The sequence below is a fragment of the Lissotriton vulgaris genome, chromosome 10 (assembly GCF_964263255.1).
Source record: "Lissotriton vulgaris chromosome 10, aLisVul1.2, whole genome shotgun sequence".
In the NCBI taxonomy this organism is placed as follows: Eukaryota; Metazoa; Chordata; class Amphibia; order Caudata; family Salamandridae; genus Lissotriton; species Lissotriton vulgaris.
The window spans coordinates 756,366,578-756,384,907 of NC_141698.1; the positions used below are offsets into that span (position 1 = coordinate 756,366,578).

General features: G+C 42.0%; 1 protein-coding gene across 1 annotated transcript in view; it reads right to left on the reverse strand.

Annotated features, from left to right (window-relative positions):
• The window catches only part of GPR158 (G protein-coupled receptor 158), a 1,459,961-nt gene extending 1,456,083 nt beyond the window's left edge, over positions 1-3,878 (reverse strand). The window contains exon 1 of the mRNA XM_086939967.1: positions 2,585-3,878. Coding sequence (XP_086796093.1) covers positions 2,585-3,447 — 863 coding nt within the window. The 5' untranslated portion in view covers positions 3,448-3,878. The remainder of the gene's footprint in view (positions 1-2,584) is intronic.
• Between the last annotated feature and the right edge of the window lie 14,452 nt (positions 3,879-18,330).

The window sequence follows — 18,330 nt, forward strand, 5'->3', positions numbered from 1 at the left end:
AATTACATTTGCAAATTCCCAACCAAGGTGTGCATGCATGAAGGTGGCACAAGTAAACTTTAGCACTTCTAGAAAAACTGAAAATCGCAAAGATTTGTCACATGGAAAAACCTCTTCATCGAGTGAACTCCATTAAATAAGAATATGTTCTCTTCACATTGCCACCCTTGAAACGCACATGATCTTGCTTTGGACAGGAGAAAACTTAGAAGCATTTCAGGAATAGAAAACTACCTGCAACAGGTGTAGAAATATGCACCAACTTACAAGTTTGTACTTGTTTACCTACCCCTGCAAGAACCCCCCGCAAACTACACAAACTCTAAAGTTCTAAATGGGTGGAACTGTTGTATTTTATGTACGCTCCCCATTCAGAAAAAAAACAATAATAACCACACTTGATTAATTGTGGCATTCTGACTCACAGAATCATGATTGTAATTGTGTGTTCACAAAATGATCTTTTGAGCATCTACATTTAACTTAGGGATGTCAAATGCTTTGTGAATCAGGTGCTTTGGGTACACTCATTTTAACACTTAGGTCTCTATTAAAGTTAAACTTCCAATGTACCCTACTAAAACCTTCTATCTAGTGCCAGGGCTACTGTAATTATGTGATTTTATGGTTTTCCGCAAGCTAATGGATTTGCTCCATAATCTGTAGGTTTCCACAAAATAATTGTTCATAGGTCAAACGGTGAAACGTTATTAAAAATTCACCAGAGCGTCTTGTCGAGCTGTGGTAGACCCTTCACAAAGGTTTTACTGGTCATCTTTCTGTTGCTTATACCTGTGTTTGAGTGTTAATCTGGCACTAATGAGAAGACATATTTGTCCAGACAGTGCTAGCATCTATAAAAATGACAAAATAATGAAGTGACACAAAATGTGATGCTTTGTCACCAAATCTGGCTTTTCTTACTATATAATATAGTCAAGCCTACCGCATAATTTGGCCCTACCCTGCTGCATCATTGCAGTTGCCCTGACCGTTGATTTTTTTTGTGGCTATTAGCATGGTCTCGTCATAGGAACCTACAACTATTGTACCAGTCCATGTGTCTTCAGTTACAGTAACTTCAACATAACCCACGGAGACCCCAATATTATCCCAACTCCCACTGGTAGAAGTAAATGGTGAGATTCCTACTCAGGCTGCCACATCACCAGAGATGATGCACATATTAAAGGTAACTACTGCTGGCTTCAAAATGTTTCAGGCTGATAATGTATTTGCAATACTGTCTAGTTCTTCTTAAAATGATGTCCATTTTCTAGGCTAAAAAACGTAACGACGGTTACCAACATTAAATAGTGTTTAAAAGGTTATGGTGTTTATGAAACCCTTGTGTAGATTAACCGGCATGCAAAAACGCAACTTTTTAATGGCATGCTTCTTTATTTTTACTTTGCAACAAGTTTCTTAACCTTGGTAAACTAGTCCAAAGCAAAATCATGTGTGCTGGTCCAAATTGTAGCTTTATTTGCAAAACTATCTGTGGGTAACTTGCAATCCCAAACCCATTACAGCTAAAAAATGGTTAACCTTTTCAACCCTGACACAAAAAGTGTAATGATGTGCGGTAGTGTTGTCAGCTGAAGGAGTGCTTTCAAAAGTACTGCAAGCTTCGGTGATCTGCAAAGTAGCCGAAGTAAACACTGCATCACAGATTAGTCAGCGGACGCGCTGTCTGCTAAGTTTCTAGATCTGAGGAGGTGACTTTATTGGGTCTATGGGGGCGGCCGGGCCCCTGTTGTGTGTGATCTGGGAAGGGGGTGCCCCTGCGGCGTGTCTCCTCTACTCTACTCCACTGCACGCTCCGGCCCGCCCTTCCTTGTTTGCTTGGTAGCACAACGATCGATATCAATTAATACACGTTTTCTCTGTGCAAATTAATCAATGCTTCCTTTCAACCTGACATGCTTACGGTCTAAACACAAAGGGCTTCTCGGGCGTGTCTCTTGGCGGGGGTTCTGTTTGTTTCTTGCTTATCAAGCTCTGTTTCCGTACAGAGAACGAAAGACAGAAAGAAGTGGCAACAAGGAAGGCTCGAGACCAAATAAATCAGGCACGAGCAGGTACATTAATTTATAATATGTGGCTTTTTTTGTGAATTCTGAAACGAGCAGGGATTGCTCTGATACCGATCACACAATCTCACCAGTTATGGAAAAATGCGTGTGATCTGCCAGTATTTCCCCAATGAACCTTATTTCACTCCCTCGATTAACGCCGAGTACAACATGCTCCACGCGCCTGAGCGCTGGCAGAGGGAAATTCACAGCTGCTTCTGAATCTCGCCTGACCTTAGTGCCTCGTAAAAACGCTCCCACTTTACCGGCGAGGGTAGCTGCCTTCCCAGAACGGAATGGATTTTATGTCCAGAAGGGCAGCCCGGCCACCACGCATGGCTGTGCAGCGTGCTCCGTGGTGTCACTAATGACTAAAACCGGCCATTAGGGCTCTCGGCTCCTTCACCCACGCCTCCCCCCTCCTCGGCGCGGGCTCTCCGGCATCCCACTGCTCATCGATTTATTACTCAACAACCGACCTTAGATAAATCGGTCGACGCGCTTCTTACCTAAATTCCGGCACTAGGTTGGGCTTCAGACCATAAAAGGCTGCCGACAGGGTCAGGACCCAGTGGGGTTTGTAGTTTCCGTTTTCACACTCCAGGAAGGGCGAAGACCAGCGGATGTGGTTCTTGTCTGCTGCAAAGCCATCCCCCTTCTTCCAGCTGTTCTCTAAACTTTTGGGGCCCGTGCCCAGGAGCCGCTTGTGCAGGTGGGGCCTCCATTTGCCCTTGAAAGTGTTGAACCACTCGGTTTCAATGGTGGCGTTGGCCAGCAGGTGGGCAGAGGAGGACAGGTCCTGCAGGTGAATCTGGCTCTCCTTCCTGGTGGCCTGGAGGAAGACGTGAGGGGTGGGGGACAGGGGGTCCATGTGGAAAGTGATGGCTGCCCTCAGGATGTCGGAATTACCTTCCAAGACGCTTCTGACCAGGGCGTGATACCACTCCATGTCCCCCTGCAAGTGCTGCTCCCGGGATTTATTGCTTTGCAAAATCATGTTTAGAAAGTTGGTGGCGTGGATCAGCGTGTCCAGGGCGCCTTGCAGGGAGGGGTGCGACGAGGCGTGGGGCACCCCATTGAGTTCATACCTCCTGGAGCAGTTCAGATGCCTCAGCTCCTGAGAATCCCCCGTGTAGAGAAATGAGGCCACATGTTTGGGCAAAGCCCCGGCGTGCTTCTGTGCCGCAGCCGGGCTGCGCGTGGACCTACCCCAGGGGGAAGATATGTCCGGGCTCCGGAAGTTGTCGTAAATAGAGTCCTGCTCCCTGACAGCTTTCTTCTCCTTGTGCCTCACTCGCCCTTCGAACTCCTCGGATGCGAGGGCACCCAGGTGGGCGAGGAGAAGGAGGAAGACCCGAAGTGGCAGAGCCATGTCCCTCTCCGCGCCGGGAGCACTTTTTAATCTCGCCCCTGGAAAGTGCCCCCTGGAAAGTGCCCCTGCTTCTCGCCGCCTCCGCGCGGCGGATCCGCTCACCTGTGACAACCGAGCGCCGCGCGCAGCCCCGCTCTGGGAATTACTCTGCCCGTCGCCTGGATGTGAGCAGGTTACATCCCATCTCGAGAGGAAGCTATAGTTAGCCTGCTTACGTCTTTAACCCCATCCGCTTCCCTCGCTTTCATTGAGCTAGTCGGAAGCTCTGCGTGCAAACGCGGCTCTGCCGGGTAATCAGGGGCAAGTCCCGCTCCGTCTTCTTCATCCTTCAGGCGCGGCACTTGCAGCCGGGGATCACCAAACACCGGCGCAAGAAAAGAAACAGAGCTTTGCCGATTGTTTGCAGAGCGTGCGCAGGGGGCGGGCGCAAAAACGCCGCTTAATGAAGCACTTGGGTGAGCTTAAGCGCGCACTCCTCCCTCTCCTGGCGCTGGCACGCTGAAACTACAGTTCTGTCACAACCAAACCCTCCTCGTCGTTAGCTCCTACCTAGCAGCCGCTCATAGGTGTGTTTCAGGCGTCTTGGTCTCTGTATGGCCGGATCCTGCGTCAATCACCTCGCAACCATTTGTTAGTCAGGGTGGAAGGAGGATTGGAGGAGCTGTCCAGTGCTGAACAAGGAGCAAACAGTGGAGCCGGAGAATCCATAGAGAGACCGAGAGGGAGGGAGGGCGCAGAGACATCTCACAGGAGAGGGGCGAAAGGCCAGCTCTTCTCGCCTTAAGACTTCCAGTAAGAGGCCAGCTTAGCAGGGGCACTTAAAACAAGAGCGGCGCTCTCGTAAGGCGCTGCAACGCTCCCTAACATGAACAAAGTCCGCGCTAAAGCAACACTTGGTAATGTGCAGGAATGTAGGCACTGCGCCTCACAGCAACTGTAGTGCATGTTTACACCTTTTCTGAGCGACTACACTTTTCGAGCCAATCGTTGAATTAATTCATAATTAAGTCGACTTTGTTATGGCAAGGTAATTGCAGCTGTGTCTTGAAGAGACATCTCCTAGTTGTGCTTCCAATGCCCGTTTGCCTGTGTGTTTATGTGCGTGCGCGGGCGTGTGTGTATTAAATAGAGAGAGAGGGAGCAACAGAGAGCAAGCAAAAAAAAAACGAGCGAGGGAATATCTGGTTCCCGTTACATGCGCGGTTATAAATAGAGTAATAGATAAAATGCATTAGGGTAAAGATGATATTTCTGCGTAGGAGTTTACCCTGTTCTGCTGCAAATGATACGTGTATGTCACAATCTCAGATGGACAGATGGATGAGGGAATGGATATATACATATATATATATATACATATATATATATATATATATATATATATATATATATATATATATATATATATATATAGATAGATAGATAGATAGATAGATAGATAGATAGATAGATAGATAGATAGATAGATAGATAGATAGATAGATAGATAGATATTTCTGCATAGGAGTTTGCTTTTTTTCTGCTGAAAAGGATACGTTATATGCCGCAATTTTAGAAAGATAGATAGATAGATAGATAGATAGATAGATAGATAGATAGATAGATAGATAGATAGATAGATAGATAGATAGATAGATAGATAGATAGATAGATAGATAGATAGATAGATAGATAGATAAACATTTCTGCATAGGAGCTTGCCTTTTTCTGATAAAAATGATACGTTATATGTCGCAATTTTAGATGGATAGATAGATAGATAGATAGATAGATAGATAGATAGATAGATAGATAGATAGATAGATAGATAGATAGATAGATAGATAGATAGATAGATAGATAAACATTTCTGCATAGGAGCTTGCCTTTTTCTGGTGAAAATGATACGTTATATGTCACAATTTCAGATAGATAGATAGAAGGTTAGATAGATGGATGGATGGATGGATAGACAGATAGATAGATAGATAGATAGATAGATAGATAGATAGATAGATAGATAGATAGATAGATAGATAGATAGATAGATAGATAGATAGATAGATAGATAGATAGATAGATAGATAGATAGATAGATAGATAGATAGATAGATAGATATTTCTGCATAGGAGTTTGCTTTTTTTCTGCTGAAAAGGATACGTTATATGCCGCAATTTTAGAAAGATAGATAGATAGATAGATAGATAGATAGATAGATAGATAGATAGATAGATAGATAGATAGATAGATAGATAGATAGATAGATAAACATTTCTGCATAGGAGCTTGCCTTTTTCTGATAAAAATGATACGTTATATGTCGCAATTTTAGATGGATAGATAGATAGATAGATAGATAGATAGATAGATAGATAGATAGATAGATAGATAGATAGATAGATAGATAGATAGATAGATAGATAGATAGATAAACATTTCTGCATAGGAGCTTGCCTTTTTCTGGTGAAAATGATACGTTATATGTCACAATTTCAGATAGATAGATAGAAGGTTAGATAGATGGATGGATGGATGGATAGACAGATAGACAGATAGATAGATAGATAGATAGATAGATAGATAGATAGATAGATAGATAGATAGATAGATAGATAGATAGATAGATAGATAGATAGATAGATAGATAGATAGATAGATAGAAGTTGTGGCTGGCATGACTTGAGGGTGGGGGGGTCACGCAGGTTTTCAGAGGTTATTTAACATTTTTTTAACTTACCTTACCGGGTCACGCGCCGCCTCAGCTCCTGGCCAGGTCCAGCATTTTTCCAACAGGAAGTAGCCACAGGCCGCCCCCGTCCCCTTGCCTAAGCCAATCACAACACTGCAATGGCAGTGTTGTGATCGGTGAGGAAAGCGCCCAGTCAAGCGCCTATTGGGAGCCATTTTCTCTATGTAGGCTGCATGCAGCCTATATAAAGAAAAGTCAGAGTGCGCATGACCAGTCATTTTAAATACCATTTTATGTTTCTGCTTCTGGCACTGCAAGAAAGCAGTGGGGAGAGGCTCCCCCGCCCTAATGGGGGAGCCGCCCCAGATAGATAGATAGATAGATAGATAGATAGATAGATAGATAGATAGATAGATAGATAGATAGATATACAAGTGAATTTTTTTGGGGTTTATTACTGAAATTTACAGAGACACATATATCAGACAAGCAGAGAAACAAAAGGATACGAAAATACACACAGCAATGTAGCCTTAAAAAAACAGTAACAGCTTACTCTAGGTCTGATAGAATTAACATAAAATAATAACTATATTGATTTTACAAACTCAGCATTTGTGCAAAACATGTCAGCCATTTGTTTAGATTGGCGTTCTCTCAAGAAGCCCGACTTTGCCTTTGAGTTCTGTGCTTCTGGACTTTCTCATTGACTAGAGCCACGGTCAGCAATCAGGGATTTTTGTGTCTAATCTGTGTGATGATTGGTCTAGTTTGGGCAGTGCTTAGTAATTGTGCCCTTTGGTTTAATGACAGACCACTAAATGGCCCTCTTGTGTGTGAGTTTCCTTGGAGTCTTCACATTGTGCTTCAGATGTGCACCAGTGAGTGAGCCACATAACTTTGCAGTTTCCCTTTTTCCCAAGAGTGAGCCATTATCCATGGCCTGTAATGATTTGCGTTCTTTGGGCACACGAGGCAGACATTAGTCAGACATCTGTGTAGATGTATGATTTTGCAAGCATGGACTATAAGCATGCTAGTGGGCAACAAAGGTGTTCTCGGAGTTCCTCGGTGGTGTAGAGAGTCTTACCACCTTAATAATATGACTGTCTCAGACCGTTTGCTGAGTCAAATATAGAACTGGTGGTGGACTGAGGGTCCTATTTGTCCAATGGAGGAGGGTGTGGGCACTGTATTCCAGTAGGCCGTTCTAGATAAAGCGGCCGGCGCCCATCCACAGCCCTCGTCCTGACGAAACACCCGCAGCGACGTCGTGTTCACGACGTCGCTGCGGGTGTTTCGTCAGGACGATGCAATTTTGACTCCCAGGTACCTCATCTCATCTTTAGTGTGGTATTTTCCCTTTGGCAGGTTCCAGGTCATAATCTCGATTTTATCTGCATTGATCTCATAACCTGAGACTCAACCAAATTCTTCAGCTAAACTGATGACTAGAGGGAAAGATGAATCTAGATCTGACGAAAAGATGAGAATATATACGTATCAAGAGAGAGAGAGAGGACCAGATAGCTAGTCCGTATCCCCGTGGTTTATATATATTTAATCAAAAGGAGACTAGCTCATCAACTACTAAGTTAAAGGACTCAAATATGTTTTGTTTAACTCGCCTCCTACATCCAAAAAGCCTTATTTTTAACCGCTGACAGAGGCCCAGTTATTAAAGTTTAATTTACCCTCGGGTACTGGGACCCCCGCCAAGCCGTTTTAACATCACTATACCTTACACCTCACACTGCACACTCAGCAATATACCTGCTCCGCTGTAATCAGGCGTCGAAGCACACCCGGGACACGCTAGGTGTTACTGGGTGGGCCCGATGATGAAGCATGCCACTAACTAGGTTGGTGGGTGAGGGCTTCATGAACACACCTACAAGGTGTTCCTACCCCCTGACAAAACATCTTTGAGTCCTTTAACTTAGTAGTTGATGAGCTAGTCCCCTTTTGAAAAGATGAGAATATCATCTGCATAGAGGGCTATCTTCCTCTCCCATATGCCACTCTTAAATGGTAGGATAGCTGTCTCCTCCTTGAGACACCGAGCAAATGGCTCAATGTACAAATCAAAGAGGCGTGGAGAGAGGGGGCAGCCCTGTCTGGTTCCACTCTTAATGCTGAAGGGGTTAGTCAGTGGAATACAGTGCCCACACCCTCCTCCATTGGACAAATAGGACCCTCAGTCCACCACCAGTTCTATATTTGACTCAGCAAACGGTCTGAGACAGTCATATTATTAAGGTGGTAAGACTCTCTACACCACCGAGGAACTCCGAGAACACCTTTGTTGCCCACTAGCATGCTTATAGTCCATGCTTGCAAAATCAACTTTTGATTGAACCAATACATAACAGGATTACAGTAGCCGGGAAGGTGATCCTTGGACCCCGATTCCTTTCACTCTTTTCCCCACAAGCGACGTCCCAATAATTGAAAGCCCTGAAGAAGTCCCAGCTTGGGACGAAACGCGTCGGCTGTATGTGTTTTACTGCTTATTGAAAATAAAGATTTAAAGAAGAACTTCAACATCTCTGAGGAATATCGCCTTATTGTGCTTAAACACAATTTGCACTTATTGTTTCATGTTTTGTGGTGCACCTTTGCGGTTGTTTGATTTGAATTAAAATTCCCTAGGGAATAGGCACGGTGATGATGGGTGCCATTCAGTGTGCACACAACCCCCTTGATTAGTTTAAGGGTTAAGGAACCTTACGGGGGAAAGCTAGTCAGGTGCTGACTCTAGGAAGGGTCCATCATTTATTCAGTCTTTTATCTGTGTAGATGTATGTCTTGAACGTATTGAACATTTTGTCTAAAGTGTTCTGATGTATCGGAGCGCTGAAATGTGAAGTGCATATGTTGTGTTTTTGGGAGTCTGCCAGAATTTTTTATATAGCTATGTTGCTGTGTTGTGATGTGTGCACGAGGGAGGAGGAAGGTATATCTGGCAAGTTCTGCTGTCTTCTATGAAAGATGGCTGTGTAAATTATTGTGTTTTTCTGTTGGGGAACAGTATTTTCTATCCAGTGATATGCAGCTGTGTTGTTCATCTGAGGATGCTGAAAGGGCTGCAAAAATGTTGGTAGGCTTGTGGTAGTGGCTGGTGGGTCACAGCCTATGCATGTTGAAGTGTGTTCCCCATCCCCAAAATAACACTGGCGCCGAACAAGGGTAGTGGGTGAAAACTGTTTATGTAAGTTTACATGTACTGTATTCTCTTAGCAATACTTGGAACTGCTAAATAAACACCAGCTCTCACCTTCAATCAATAGTTCTATGTACTGAGAAAATGCCAAGGGCACGGGCATACATAAAACCATCGAGAACATCAGAGAAGAATTTGGGTTATTTTAACACCAATGGTGTTGTTTATTCAGCTCCTAACCATTGTTCTACCGCAGCTTCTATTTTTTTTTTTATACCTAATTCGCCTCTGACCTCAGCTAACTGGTGATCCGCGAGTCGCCACTGTTACTCACTTGGAGAGGTAGGATTTTCTTTGGTTTAGATTGGGGTACTGCCCCAACCCTCTATCGCCCGCCTATCAGTGGCGCACAAGCTTCCAACCTGTTGCTGACCTCTCGTTGTTGAGGAGAGGGTGGTCACGCTCTCCCCTGATTCGGAGGGACAAAAGATTATAGCTGGCCCACCTTAACTCAGAGTAATCTAATAAACCAGTGAAATCGGCAGGGTCCAGCACAATCTGAGAGCTTCCCAGGAGGCTTAATCATAGGACAAAAAAATAAAAAGATGGCCAAATGAAGGTATCGAAGCATAATCGAAGTGGCTATCTAGACTGAAGTCCAATTTACCAGGCAATCCCAAATGGCTCTCTTCTTGCTACTCTTTAATCTGGCCAGATCCATCTTAGATGTTTTAAGCAGTGAGGAAAGCCAGTCGGAGTGTGTAGGGGGCAAAGCCTCAACCCATCTCTTACATATTTCTCGCCTGGCCATCAATATTGCAAAAAACAGAAAGCCTCTATTAGGACCAGTTATTTCCTCTTCGGAGCCAACAATTATTAGAATAAGTGTGATGCATAATGGGTATCCTAAGATGGACTTTATGGTAGCCCCCACTTTTTCCCAGTATTCCGAAATTGCAGGGCAAGTCCAGAACATATGTGTGTCTGGTGCTCTTTCCATGTTACATTTTTTACATTTGGCCGATGGGCCATTTGACATCTTGGAAAGTCTCGCCGGGGATAAACAGGCCCTGTGAGTTGTGAAAAAGTGATTTCTTCTCAGTCATGCTGGTTTCACGGTTGAGAACAGAGTCCCATAGAGCTCAGCACAATCTACCTCCGGGATTGATTCCTCCCATAATTCTCCCACTAGTCCAAAATCCCCATTAATGGCCTCTTCAATTGCCCATTAAAAAGATGATACCTCCTTTTTCCCCGCTAACTTTTTTGCCAAATGTTCTGCTAGGGCATTTCCCTGTCCTATCAGTGTTTTTTGGTTCCCAGACCAGCTCTTTAGTTGTAGATATTTAAATCTGGACATACCTTCATCTAATTTCTCATTAAGAGTTTCCCAAGATAGGAGAAAGCTGTCTTCAGTTAAATCACCCCCATGTTAATATCCCTGCTGTTTTTAAAGGTACTGCCAGCGCATCTTTTAAGCAACTTGGTGTCCCTGGGCTATCCCACAGTGGAGCTAACCTTGAAAAGTATTCGATACCCGTTACTGCTCTGAGTCTAGTCCATATTTGGATTGCACCCCTTAAAACCTTAACCTTCAGCCTTACTTTCTTAAAAAAAATGTGTTCCCATATTTAAAAAGAAAGCCTTCTTGCGGAAGCCCAGCCTGGTCTAACATGGCTTTAAACATCTTCCCTCTAACTGATGAATCTGGAGATTTCAGCAACATTCTCGAGTGGGTCAGTTGAAAAGCCCATGCATAATACTGAATGTCTGGTAACGCGAGACCACCCTTTGCTCTTCTGCATCTTAGTTTTTTCCAGGAAATCCTGGTTGCTTTATTCGCCCACACAAATGAATTGATTGATTGCTGGAACCTATCAATTATTGATTTATCGAAATTTAGTGGTATGGTATTAAAAAGGAATGTTGCCTTAGGGAGAATTGTCATTCTAATCAAATTTGCTCTACCTAAGATAGTTAAGAGAAGGTGAGCCCAAGTTCTCATTAATTTTTGACTTTCTTTTAGGGTGTTCGGGAGATTAACCTCAGCTATTTTATCTATGTTAGATACAATTTTGACTCCCAGGTACCTCATCTCATCTTTAGTGTGGTATTTTCCCTTTGGCAGGTTCCAGGTCATAATCTCGATTTTATCTGCATTGATCTCATAACCTGAGACTCGACCAAATTCTTCAGCTAAACTGATGACTAGAGGGAAAGATGAATCTAGATCTGAAGAAAAGATGAGAATAAATACGTATCAAGAGAGAGAGAGAGGACCAGATAGCTAGTCCGTATCCCCGTGGTTTATATATATTTAATCAAAAGGAGACTAGCTCATCAACTACTAAGTTAAAGGACTCAAATATGTTTTGTTTAACTCGCCTCCTACATCCAAAAAGCCTTATTTTTAACCGCTGACGGAGGCCCAGTTATTAAAGTTTAATTTACCCTCGGGTACTGGGACCCCCGCCAAGCCGTTTTAACATCACTATACCTTACACCTCACACTGCACACTCAGCAATATACCTGCTCCGCTGTAATCAGGCGTCGAAGCACACCCGGGACACGCTAGGTGTTACTGGGTGGGCCCGATGATGAAGCATGCCACTAACTAGGTTGGTGGGTGAGGGCTTCATGAACACACCTACAAGGTGTTCCTACCCCCTGACAAAACATCTTTGAGTCATTTAACTTAGTAGTTGATGAGCTAGTCTCCTTTTGAAAAGATGAGAATATCATCTGCATAGAGGGCTACCTTCCTCTCCCATATGCCACTCTTAAATGGTAGGATAGCTGTCTCCTCCCTGAGACACCGAGCAAATGGCTTAATGTACAAATCAAAGAGGCGTGGAGAGAGGGGGCAGCCCTGTCTGGTTCCTCTCTTAATGCGGAAGGGTTTAGTCAGTTTACCATTAACCACCAACCTTGTAGAGGGGTCACTGTATATAAGATTTATAGTTTGACGGAACTTTGAGCCCAAATTCAGTTTCTCCAATACGGCAGCAAGGTAATTCCAATTAACCCTGTTGAATTCTTTTGTTGCATCTAGTGTCAGTACTGCCAACGGTAGAGAACATTTTGAGGCGAAATCTATCGCACCTATTAGATCGTGCGTGAGATCACAAAGATTTCTGCCTTTTATAAAACCCTTCTGATCAATATGCAAATGATCTCCTGCCACTGTACCCAGCCTGTCGGCCAAGATCTTAACCCCTTGCGTGCGGCGGGAATTCTCCGCCCATGCTGACTCCGCCTTGCGCGGCGGAGTCATGACGGAACGGTTCCGTCATCAGCACAGCTCACCCGTAGCTGATGACGGAACCGCTCCGTCATCAGCATGCAAGGGGTTAAACCTTGTAATCGGAATTGAGAAGTGAAATAGGTCTATACGACCCACACTTCGTAGCTGATAATTCCAACCCGGTCGTAGTCGGGTTAAGTTAAGACACGGGCCTTTGGCGGCCAGTACGAAGTGAAAGGGAAGCAAAGTCTAAGATTTGCGAGACAGGTGGGTAGTGCCGTCTAATGATCAGCGGTGGTGGTGTGCCAGGCTGAAGTGGAGCTGTGCGAGGTTTCCGTATCCGGCAACCTCGCACAGCTCCACTTCAGCCTGGAATTATGTAGCAGTGGTGGACCAAATTACATGGCAGGGATGACAAAATTATTCAGGAAGAAATGGCAAATTAAGCAGCATAAAGCAGTATTTGGCAGCTTTGGTTCATTATTTTGCTATTTTAACCCCCAATAATACTCTATGGGCAAAGCTACATGTCATTCGTACTACTTAGTTATATATTTTTTATTGTCCGATTAATTAAAATCATTACAATAAAGCAACACAGTTCGTTAAAAATGGCAATTTCTTACATTCCTTAAAGATAATGAGGAAGTGTTAACATATCTTTATAATTGTTACATAAAATATCATAAAAAAGTATTTTGTTCATAATCAAATATAAACATTACATTTCATTATTATTCACCATACATATTAATAAACCAATTCGGACAGATTATCTTTGAGTACCCGCTCTATTTCTTTTTATTTTTTATATCAGCCCCTAAAAAGAAGCAGAGCATACAGTAACAAGTGTTTGGTCCAGTTGTGATCTTAGTACTTAAAATATAAAGTGCATCCACGCTTCTTAAAATTACCCGAACCTCAGATGCTTTCTAAAATGTATCAAGTTACATTGCCAGTATAGAGGAAAACAATATAATTTGAATCATAGGGATCACTGACAGAATATCGACAGTCAAAATATCGACTTACCAAAATATCGAGGTAAAAATATGGAATGCCAGAATATCGACTTCCTATCTACAAACAGGTAAGTACAAAAATATCGACTCCAAAATATCGATAGGAAAAAATATAGACAGTCAAAATATCGAATTTTTTAAATATCTTAAAAGTAATTTAAAAGTAATATAATAATAAATAAAAATAATTTAAACATACTAATAATACTTAAATAAACGTAAAATTAATAAATAATTAATGTAACTTTAAAAAAATATATATTTTAATTTAAAAACATATATATATATATATACATATTATTAACAAAACATATACAATATTTTTTCCATAGAATAGCGAGAGGGTTACATTTACTATTCACACTCCAAAGAGGGCAACAGTAGGTAAATCGTTGGATAGTGTAGGGGTAAAAATTACTATTCCCACTCAAGTGAGCACAACAGTAGGGAAAGCGTTGGATATCGTAAGGGTAAAAATTACTATTCCCACTCCAGTGAGCACAACAGTAGGGAAAGCGTTGGATAGCATAGGGGTAAAAATTACTATTCCCACTCCAGAGATTGCAACAGTAGGGAAAGTGTTGGATAGCGTAAGAGTAGAAATTACTATTCCCACTCCAGTGAGTGCAACAGTAGGGAAAGCGTTGGATAGCGTAGGGATAAAAATTACTATTCCTACTCCAGAGAGTACAACAGTAGGGAAAGCGCTGGATAGCGTAGGGATAAAAATTACTATTCCCACTCCAGTGAGTGCAACAGTAGGGTAAGTGTTGGATAGCTTAGGAGTAAAAATTACTATTCCCACTCCAGTGAGTGCAACAGTAGGGAAAGCGATGGATAGCGTAGGGATAAAAATTACTATTCCTACTCCAGAGAGTGCAACAGTAGGGAAAGCGTTGGATAGCGTAGAAATAAAAATTACTATTCCCACTCTAGGGAGTGCAACAGCAGGGAAAGTGTTGGATGGCATAGGGGTAAAAATTACTATTCCAACTCTGGAGAGTGCAACAGTAGGGAAAGCGTTGGATAGCGTAGGGGTAAAAATTACTTTTCCCACTCCAGTGAGTGAAACTGTAGGGAAAGCGTTGGATAGCGTAGGGGTAAAAATTATTATTCCTACTCCAGAGAGTGCAACAGTAGGGAAAGCAATGGATAGCGTAGGGGTAAAAATTACTATTCCGGCTCCAGAGAGGGCAACAGTAGGGAAAGCGTTGGATAGCGTAGGGGTAAAAATTACTATTCCCACTCCAGTGAGTGCAACAGTAGGGAAAGCGTTGGATAGCATATGGGTAAAAATTACTATTCCTACTCCAGAGAGTCCAACAGTAGGGAAAGCGTTGGATAGCGTAGGGGTAAAAGTTACTATTCCAACTCCAGTGAGTGCAACAGTAGGGAAAGCGTTGGATAGCGTTGGGGTAAAAATTACTATTCCCACTCCAGTGAGTGCAATAGTAGGGAAAGTAAATACTTCATATATAAATATAACTAACATAAATATGAATACCGATTACAAAATAACTAAAATATTTTACAATTTTATAAAATATAATAATTAATCAATTAAAATTACAAATAAAAATTAACTAATAATAGAAATTACCTACTAATACTAATTATTTACCAATTACCAATAAATTAATTTACAATATAAAAATAAATAAAAATTAGACACAAAAAAATTCAAAAAATGTAATTACTTACAACTAAATTACTTGCCGAACTATTCCCCTATAAACACACAACCCACTACAGAAAACAATGTAATAAAAGTAACATATTTATCAATTAATCAATTACAATAAATTACAAATTATATTTTAATTAATTACCAATTAATAATTAATTAATAATTATTTAACAAGTAATTCTAAATAAATAACAATAAATTAAATAACATAGTTAATTATGTTATGTTATAAAAATTTATAACGCACACAGCTGCTCCAGCGAAGGAGCGTCCTGGCGCTTGCCAAGGTATCAACATAACACAGCTAAAAGAGGCAGCAAACTAAGAGGAGCGACAGTTTAAGAAAATAGAAAGGTCTTAATGGCCCTACGAAATGAAAGAAGGTCATCCAGGGCACGGATCTTTAAAGGAAGGGAATTCCGCAGGGCCGCAGCACGTACTCAAAATGAGCGGCCTCCAGCTCGACTACGCTTGAACCGAGGAACTACTGCAAGTTCATGGCCCAAGGAGCGTAAGGAGCGGGCAGGAACATAAGGAGACAAGAGATTCGAAAGAATCTGGGCAGAGGAGCCCTTGAGGATCTTATAAGAGAGACAGAGCACTTTAAATTGGATTCTCTGCTTAACCGGCAGCCAATGGAGGGAGCGCAAGGTGTTGGCAGCGGAGCAGAACCTGGGCAAACCCACCACTGCTCTAGCTGCCGTGTTCTGCACACGTTGTAGACGAGTGATTTCAGCCTGGTTAATCCCTACCAAGAGGGAGCTGGCATAATCGAGCCGGGAAATCACCGTCGCCTGCACCACAAGCTGCCTGGTCGAAGCGTCAAAGAATTTCAACACTGGTCTTAGACCACGCAGGATGCCGAAACAGCATGCAGCAGTTCTCTTAGTGTGGCCGACAAAGCTAAGGGCAGGATATAACCACACCACAAGATTTTTTATCTCCGTAACCGGAGTCGGGTGGGCCCAAGTTCTGGAGGCCACCACATATCGCCCCAGAGTTCCGCCTGCTTGCCGATGATCATGATCTCTGTTTTTTTTGCATTCAACTGGAGACAGTTGGAGTTCATCCAGCTGGCAACTGCCCGAAGTCCATTCTGGAATCTAGGGGCATCCAAACGAGAGTCCCCGCTGAGCGTGACCGCCAGCTGAGTGTCGTCAGCGTATGAGACCATGGTCATGCCCCACTGCTTGACGACATCAGCCAGTGGCCTCACGTATAGGTTGAACAACGTGGGGCTCAGCGAGGATCCCTGAGGGACCCCAAGGTCCAGAGGATGTGATTTTGACTGGTGGGGCGGAATGGCCACGCAAAAAGATCGATCAGCAAGAAAAGAGCGGAACCACTGAAGGGCGGGACCGACGACGCCAGCTTCCTCCAGGCGCTGAAGAAGAATCCTGTGCGAAACGATGTCAAAGGCGGCGCTAAGATCTAATAAAACAAGCGCCGCCGTTTGACCCGAATCTAGCACAGTGCGCAGGTGTTCCACCATAAAAAGGAGGGCTGTCTCCGTGCTGTGGTCAGCACGGAAACCGTTCTGCGTGGCGTCCAGGATATTGGCCCGCGAAAGATGGTCTGAGAGGGCCATATTCACGTGGGCCTCCGCTACTTTTGCAGGCCACGGAAGAAGCGATATAGGACGGTAGTTCTCGGGTTTACGAGAGTCCAGAGAAGGCTTCTTCAGGATGGGCATAACCACCGCCTGCTTCCACTTGGCGGGAACCAAACCTGAGGCAAGCGACCTATTCTCCTATAAACCCACAACCCACTACAGAAAATTAATTACTAACATTAAAATATTTATCAATTAATCAATTAAAATTAATTACCAATTATATTTTAGTTATTTACAAAGTAATAATGAATTGACAATTAATTTTAAATATATACCAATAAATAAAATAACATATTTAATTAATTATAATTAAATGACTTCCCACCATATTCCCCTATAAACCCACAACCCACTACAGAAAATAAATTACTAAAATGAACATATTTATCAATTAATCAATTAAAATAATTTGCCATTTTTTTTAATTAATTACCAATTAATAATTAATTAACCATTAATTCTAAAAAAAATACCAATAAATAAAATAACATATTTAATTAATTATAATTAAATTACTTCCAATGCTATTCCCCTATAAACCCACAACCCGCTACAAAAAATACATTACTAAAATTAACATATTTATCAACCCGCTACAGAATTATATTACACAAAAATTAAAAATTAATATTAACTTACTTTAAATTCGATATTTTTGTTGTCTATATTATGTCTAGTCGATATTATGTCCATTCTATATTTTTGATTAGATATTATGTCCATTCTATTCGATATTTAAATTTTCTAGTCGATATTTTGGTAGTCTATATTATGTCTAGTCGATATTATGTCTATTCTATATTTTGTACTCAATATTATGTCTAGTCGATATTTAAAACTCGATATTTTGACTCTATACCGAATCATAGCCGCTTTCTATTCCTATTAAATGGCCACACCTTTATCCTGAGCCAGTTTTTTTCTCAGCTATAAGAATACATTTGACAAAGTTAACTGTTAAATTGATGATACGCCCTTGAAGGCACAGTATTATCGCTTGGCGAGACGTTCTCACCCCTTGTTTGTTGAATATTGGTTTTAAAAGTGTTAATCTTTCTTGACACAATTTGGGACAAATGCATACAATGTGCAATAACGTTTCATTAATATAACCACATAATCTACACTTTTGTCATTGCCAACCTTGTACCCATCTAGGTGTACCAACTTTTGTTCGGTAGTGTCCTAACCTAAGCTTGAGCAATATATCCCTTACCGCCGGTTTCAAACAAGAAGGTAGATAGAACTGAGGTTCAATTTTATTATATGAATTGATTACCGACCAGGCATGCTTTTTTTTATAGTCTGCTCCTGATCCAATTTTAGTGATACCAATTTAGTTGATTGATTTAAAATCTGTTTTAAAATGGTTTTATTTCTAATCATTTTATCAAAAGGTTGGAGCTTAAAAGTATTCAAACTTTCCGTTAAGTATGACCTCCATGGTCTTGTATACTCCTTATTCATTTCTTGCCAACACAT